The sequence below is a fragment of the Vulpes vulpes genome, chromosome 11, assembly GCF_048418805.1.
Source record: "Vulpes vulpes isolate BD-2025 chromosome 11, VulVul3, whole genome shotgun sequence".
NCBI lineage: Eukaryota > Metazoa > Chordata > Mammalia > Carnivora > Canidae > Vulpes > Vulpes vulpes.
Window position 1 is genome coordinate 19,252,291 of NC_132790.1, and position 7,810 is coordinate 19,260,100.

The window sequence follows — 7,810 nt, forward strand, 5'->3', positions numbered from 1 at the left end:
CTTTATGCTTACATGAAATTGGGGATATCAAGATAAAATAAATTCATTTTTTTGAAGCTTTCAGGAGAAAACATCATGCACTAGTAAGTATTTGGCTTTTGTGCTATTATACAAGCTGAAATGCTTTGAGCCATGAGTGATCCAAGTACTAAAGACTCTTCCAGGGATACCTGTGTGGCTCAGTTATTGAGCCACCCCAGTTCCCCAGTCCTGTGCATCTTTTAAGAATATTACAATAGTTCTAAAAATCAGACCCACAGAGGTGCTTGGGTGGCTCAGGCAATAGAGCATCCGACTCTTGATTTTGACTCAGGTCATGATGTCAGGGTTGTGAGATCAAGCCCTGAGTCAGCTCTGGCCTGGGTGTGTAGCCTACTTATGATTCTATCTCTCTAATTCTCCTTCTGCCCTTCCCCTAACCTGCTAGAGCAAGCACACATGCAATACTCTCTCAAAAAATTAAAATAAAGTAAAATAAAAGTCAGACCCTGAGATCACCATCTCTCAGAAAAGGGCTTTCTTCCGGCTAGTTTTCTGAGACCATCTTTAACATCCTTATTTCTCAGGCTATAAATTATGGGGTTCAATATCGGAGTCACCACTGCATAGAATGTAGAGATCACTTTATCACTTTCATTGATTATTTTGGAGTTTGGCTTCATGTAGTTGAATATCGCTGATCCATAGAAGAGGACAACAACAATGAGATGGGAGCCACAGGTAGAGAATGCCTTGAGCCTTCCCTCCCCAGACTGCATCTGGATCACGGTGGAGATAATATTCCAGTAGGAGACCAGAATCAGGCACACAGGAACTAAGAGCATGACTACACCCATTGCAAAGATGGTCATTTCTGTGCTGTAAGTATCTGCTGAAGCCACCTTCAGAAGGGCAGGAAGTTCACAAAAGTAGTGATTAATAATGTTCTGTCCTTGATAGGGTAGTTGGAAAGTAAAGGTGTTATCCACCAGAGACATGAGTGCTCCACTGGCCCAGGATCCTATGGCCAACTGGAGACACACCTGTTGGGTCATGATGCTAGAGTAGTGCAGGGGCTTGCAGACAGCCACGTACCGGTCATAAGACATCACTGCCAGCAGTGCGCACTCTGTACTCCCAATCATAAGGGAGACAACTATCTGTGCCATACACCCAAGAAAAGAAATTGTTTTCCTCTTTACCAGGAAATGGGCCAACACTTGAGGGACGATGCTGCTAGAAAGACAGAGATCTGCGAAAGAGAGGTGTCTAAGAAAAAAGTACATGGGAGTGTGAAGTCGAGAGTCCATGAAGATGAGAATGATGATGAGCAGGTTCCCAAGCACAGTCAAAAGATAAACGATGAGAAAAAGAGCAAACAGCAGGATCTGGGTCTGCAAGTCCTGTGAAAGGCCCAGGAAAATAAACTCAGCCACAGAGGTTTGGTTTTCCTCCCCCATTGAGGTTATGCCTGTTTACCTGTTTGCACAAATAAAAAGACCAACCTTTGGGTTTGTAACATCTTGTAGAAGTCTCATTTAAAGCTCAGCTTATAATCAAATTGGGTATTTCTAGCTTTTTGCTATCCAAGTCATTCTAATTAATACTAAATAGTATATCTTTCTTCTTATTAGTGGTTGTAATTTCAATCACCTTCATTTTTTTTCAAAATCTCCTCTTTCCAGTGCCATTTATAGATTATGACATTGTTAAAGCCTGCCGGGCTAGTTCTGTGATGAGGATATTGGAATTTGTGTGGATTTTTCTAAATAGCTGTACACATATTGTTACAGAATGACTGTGTGTACTGTTAGCACTATTACCTTGTGCAAACCTTCACCACTAACTGTTCAAAATACTACATATTTAATTATAACATATGCTTGAAAATGTGAAACAGGCATCAAACTTAATTTGATCTCTTAAAAACAGCTTTTTTTTCTTGGCTTAGAAATAGTGGCCTATCACTTAATATACCAAGTGTTGTTCCATTTTGATTAAAGAGTAAAATGGTAAAAGTAAAACAGTAAAAACCCAGGAAAACAAGTCAAAATACTTGTGCTATCTGGACAGGCTCAGACTGACGGAAAAGCTGTCAGTAACAAAAGAGACTATGAAAGAAAACGTAGAATTTACATCATAAAATGAAAAGCTTTTGTGAAATAATAATATCATGAATAAAATTAAGATAAACTACAAACTGAGGAAAATATTTGAGGTGTCAGACCAAAGTTAATGTCTTTATTACATTAATATTACATATAAGACATCAAAAAATTGTTGAGCCCAAAAAATAATGGGCTAAAAAATGAACTACTTACAAAGAGGAACTGTGAATAGCTACTAAATATAAGAAGAATATTTGATATTATTATAACTAATTAAGGACAACTACAACGAGAGACACATTTTCCCCCTGGAAATTAACTAGGATTTTAACAAAACAATCACATCACAAAATAGTAACCTTGTATTTTATTGAAAATTTAACACATGCCAGGCATGACTCTTTTATATAATTACATTGTTCCAATAACATTATAAGTTAGACATTATTAATCTCACTCTGCAGACAAAAAATATTGAGGCACAGAAAAGTTCTGTTACCTTCCCCCAATCATACAATTAATAAATGTCAGAATTAACTTTAAAATGAAGGATCAGAAAAAAAGACAGTTTTGTACAATGCAAGTGGGTAGGAAAATTAGTCCAACCTGTCTGGAAAATAACCTCGTCAAATATATCTTAAACTTTAAATATTTGTATATTTTGTTCTCAATTTTTCTAAATAGTATGGAGAGGGAAAGATTTCATTTTTACTGATCCTTTCTTCCCTATGAGGAAAAATCTGATTTGTGACATTTTAGGATGTAGCTTGGTCCCAATTTACTACTGGCTAGGGTTACTGGGCTTTAAAAGGTCATGCGTGTTCTAGTTCCTCACTTCTTCATGGAACTGGACTGATACATTGGACCATGTTCCACTTAAGCTGTAAGGGAGGTTGAAGATTTTGAAAGACTTTATAGTAGACCACCCCGACTGAGGCTTATCAGAGTTCTGAACTTCAGTGACAATAGGGACCAGTGCCATTAATAAAAAGCAGTCTGTTATTTTTCATATGTCTTGTTTCTTTTGTAGGACTCTAAGGAAAGAAATGACCAGAACTAGAATATTAGGAGTTTTTGAGTCCCTAGGCCCAATATCATATAATATTCTAAAATATTATCCGATTTAGAAATCTAATTATAGGAATCTATTCTAGATAAGTAGTTTAAATTGCAGAAAAATATTCGCAAGAAAATATGTTTGTCATATTATATAATAATGGATAAAAATGGACATAGACAAAAGGAATATAATAAAGAACTCAGAAATAAACTTACACAAGGCTGGGTTTCAGTGCTGAGGGTGCCAAGAATACACAATGAGGAAATGGCAGTCTCTCCAATAAATGGTGTCGGGAAAACTGGATATCCACATGCAAAACAATGAAATTGGACCCTTATCTCACATCAATTACAAGAATCAACCCAAATTGGGTGAAAGACTTAACATAATACCTGAAAGCATAACTCCATGAAGGCAATATAGGGAATACTTCTGGGCACTAGATTTGGCAGTAATTTTGGTTTTGACACTTAAAGCACCCACAACAAAAGCAAAGAATAGAAAATTGAGATTAAAAAAACAAAATAAAAATCTTCTGCTTTTAGTTCCTTCTGCAAAGGAAACAATCAACAAAATAAAAAGGCAAGCTATGAAATAAGAGTAAATTATTACCAACCATATATCTGATAGAGAGCTAATATCTGAAATATACAAAAGTACTCATATATACCTCAATGACAAAAAGAGCAAATAATCCAATGTTTTAAATGGACAAGATGCATGAATAATAATTTTTTTTAGAGATGACATATAGATGGCCAACAGGTACATGAAAAGTTGTACATCATCACTAATCATCATGGAAGTGAAATTAAAACCACAATGACATATATTACATTACCCCTGTTAAAATGGTTATTATAAAAATGTCTTTTAAAAAACCCGGAAGGTGACTAGTGTTGGGAAGAAAATGGAGACAAGGAAACCCTCATACATCATTGGTGGAAATGTATATTGGTACAGCTACTGAAGAAAATGATTGGGAGGTTTCTCAAAAATTAAGCATAGACCTATCACATAATATAATAATCTCACTTCTAAGTACATATTCAAGGGAATTGAAATCAGGGTCTCAAATTAAATATCTGAACGCCCATGTTCAGTGCAGCATGATTCATAACAATCAAGACATAGGAGCAATTTAAACGTCCATTGACAAATGGATCAAGGAAATGTTGACTGTACACACAATAGAATATTATTCACCTTTAATAAAGGAAGGAAATTCTTCCACTTGTGATACATGGATGAACCTGGAGACATTAGCTAAGTGAAATATGCCAAACACAGAAGGAAAAATACTACATTATATCACCTATGCAAAATAGTCTATTTCCTAGAAGCAGATAACAGTTCAGTGATTGCCAGGGGCTTGGAGAAGGAGGCAAATATTAATCAAGTTAGGTATTAGTAAAAGGATACTATGTTTCAGTTATGTAAAATGAGTAAGTCCTAGAGAGGTACTGTATAGCATAGTGCATATAGCTATTCAAAGAACCATGCCCACTTTCACAATTAATATTACTCAGCCATTAGAAACGACAAATACCCACCATTTGCTTCGATGTGGATGGAACTGGAGGGTATTATGCTGAATGAAATAAGTCAGTCAGAGAAGGACAAAAATCATATGGTCTCATTCATTTGGGGAATATAAAAAATAGTGAAAAGGAATAAAAGGGAAAGGAGAAAAATAAGTGGGAAATATCAGAAAGGGAGACAGAACATGAAAGATTCCTAACTCTGGGAAACGAACTAGTAGTGGTGGAAGGGGAGGTGGGCGGGGGTTTGGGTGACTGGGTAGCGGGCACTGAGGTGGGCACTTGATGGGATGAGCACTGGGTGTTATTCTGTATGTTGACAGATTGAAAACCAATAAAAAATAAATTTATTTAAAAAAGGAAAAAGAAATTTTTAAAAAAATGTTTTATTTATTTATTTGTGACAGAGAGGGAGAGAGAGCATGAGCAAGGGAGAGGGGGAGATGGAGAGGGAGAACCAGATTACCTACTGAGCAAGGAGCCAAAAACCAGGCTCTATCCCAGGACTCGGGATCATGACCTGAGTCAAAGGCACACACTTAACCAATTGAGCCACCTAGGCACCCATCCCACAATTATTTCTGAAATTCCGCAGGTAACAACTGTTCTCAGCACTGACAGTAATCTAATGTTTGTCACCTTCTTTTTCCCTTCATTTGATCATCTAGCTGTTACCTGTGCATTACTATTTCATCTATATCCTACAGATAAAATCAATATGTTTAATAAAAATAATGACAATCACCTTCCATTGGTACTTACCAAATGCGATTTTGCTATGTTTAGGGACCAATGTTAATATGTTTTCAGAATGTACAGAGGGACTGAAAAAATAATTTCTAAAATGTTGGGAGTGATCGATTCTCGGTTTTGGAATTATGGGTGGGTTATTTTTTTCTTTTTTAATGTTTTTTTAAATGTCGTTTTTTAATAGATCACAATCTACTGTCATTATTGGAAAAATATAAACATGAAAATTCTACACCGCACTTAGTTGAGGATGCCCTAAATGAAAGTTACATCAATGGATCTGATTTTAGTCTTTATTAAGTAACTGCTATAGGACCAGGCCTCTTGTTAGAAGCAAATATAAAACGAAATATGGAACAACTATATTCAGACATTGGGTAAAAGCTAATTCAGAAAGATTTCCTATGCAGCAAGGCAATAAATCAGCTGAGTTCCATGGTCCTACTAACTTTATGCCTAGAGGCATTCTCAGAACCATGGTCCATGGAGCTGAAACCTAAGCAGAGGAAAATGGCCTCACCGAGCTGAGGAGAAAGAGATGCATACTGATGAGGGCCAAAACATTTGGAAACAGTGAAAGAGAGCATCAGAAAGGAAGGAAATGAACAGTAAAGGAGCTTTAGGAATCTGAACAAGTTTTCGCTGTTCATTAAGACAGGCAGGCAGCGGTTAAGACAGAGCATGCCCCTCAAAAAGCAATTATTAGGAAGCCCAGGTAAGGCAGCAAGATTTTGGAATTTCAGTCATCTAGAGTGGCAGAGCTTCAGTGAAAACACCTGGCAATGGGTTGCTACCTCTCAGAGGACAGGTCTTAGGAATAAAACTATGATGAATACTCCAAACTTCAATATATAAAAAAATAGGTATAGCAAAAAATCAAATAGCACACATAAAATGGAATAATAAAAAGTACTCAAACAGGAGGCAAGAGAGAGGAAAAGAACAAGGAATACATGGGAAAAAATGGAAAGCGAATAACAAGATGGTAGACGTAAACCCAATTGTATTCATAATTCCATTAAAAGTAAATGGTAACAGAATCTAATTAAAAGGAAGAGACCTTAAACTCTCCTTATCCCATGGATACAACTAGATAACACGTATATCGTTTAATAACCCAGAAAATGACCTGAAGATTGAAGAACAAATTCCAAACCTCATGTATAAAAGAAGCCACACTGAGAAGGTAGGAAGGGTGAAGTCACACTTTGGGAATGAAATGGACTGTGGAAGTGAGGAGGTGCAGAGAAGGGCAAAAAGCAGTCACACCAGGGAGCTTGCTTGGAAAAGATGAAGCCACGTACCATTTGGCTTTGAAGGGGGGGGGCAATCTTTTGAGTTCTCAGAACCATTAAATTCCAACGACAGCCTAGAATTTAATAAAATTGGCAAACTAGGCTCTAGGATAAACCAGGCAGGGTGAGGAAGCAGAGTGTCCACCTTTGAAGAGATAGCACAACAAACAGCCAGGGAAGATACAGCATGTATGTTGTATCCAGTAGTTTGAAAAACTATGGGGGCAGTCAGGTTGGAGAGTTATTTATTCATCTCAAAGTATGCCACAGATAGACAGGCTCACAGGGAGACCCCTCTAGGAACACAGGAGCTGACAGGTACCATTTTTCCTCTCACTTCCACCATAAACACAGGTCACCTGCAGGAACCTGCACAGTGCTGACTCTTACACCCACACATTGGCAGTGTGATCCTTAGGGTCACACCTGCCTCAGTCTTGGCTCCATGGGAGACCCCCCCCAGAGTTACCTGAACCCCAGCAACACCTCATCTCCTGACCCACACATTTTGTAGGACCTCAGTTTTGGCAGCAGCAGGTCTCATTTCACAAGGAGACCAGCATATCACTTTGTTAAAATGTTCCCCACTTGACTGGGGACTAAACACTGCACACAACAGTGAAGGAGAGTCCTCTGCAGACTACTGGACTATGGGGGAAAAGTGGCCAGGACTAAAAGCAGGACATAAACAACTCAGATAAAGGACACTTTCTGAAGCACCAGGTCCTGAAGAACTGGAGACACTGCACTGCAGGACAGACACTGCATTGCAGGCTTCATAAAGCCTTCAAAAGATATAGAGACATAGCTGACATTTCTAAAACAGAAAACAGACACAGAGAGTAAGCCAAACTGAAAACACAGAGTAATAGGTCCCAAGTGAAAGAACAGGACCAAACAACAGCAAGAGATCTAAGCAAAACAGATACTATTTATCTGATAGACACCGAGAATTAAACTAATGATCATAAAGACACTCACTGATCTTGAGAAAAGAATGGAGAACGTCAGTGAGAAGCTTAAGAAAGAGATAAAAACATATCCATCAGAGACAAAGAATACAATAAATGAAAATAA

The 7,810-nt window shown here is 37.7% G+C and overlaps 1 protein-coding gene across 1 annotated transcript; it reads right to left on the bottom strand.

Moving 5' to 3' along the window:
- Nucleotides 1-494: 494 nt before the first annotated feature.
- Nucleotides 495-1,439, bottom strand: LOC140594505 (olfactory receptor 2D3-like). The gene has a single exon (XM_072727434.1). It carries the CDS (start codon nt 1,437-1,439, stop codon nt 495-497), a length of 945 nt encoding a protein of 314 aa, XP_072583535.1.
- Between the last annotated feature and the right edge of the window lie 6,371 nt (nt 1,440-7,810).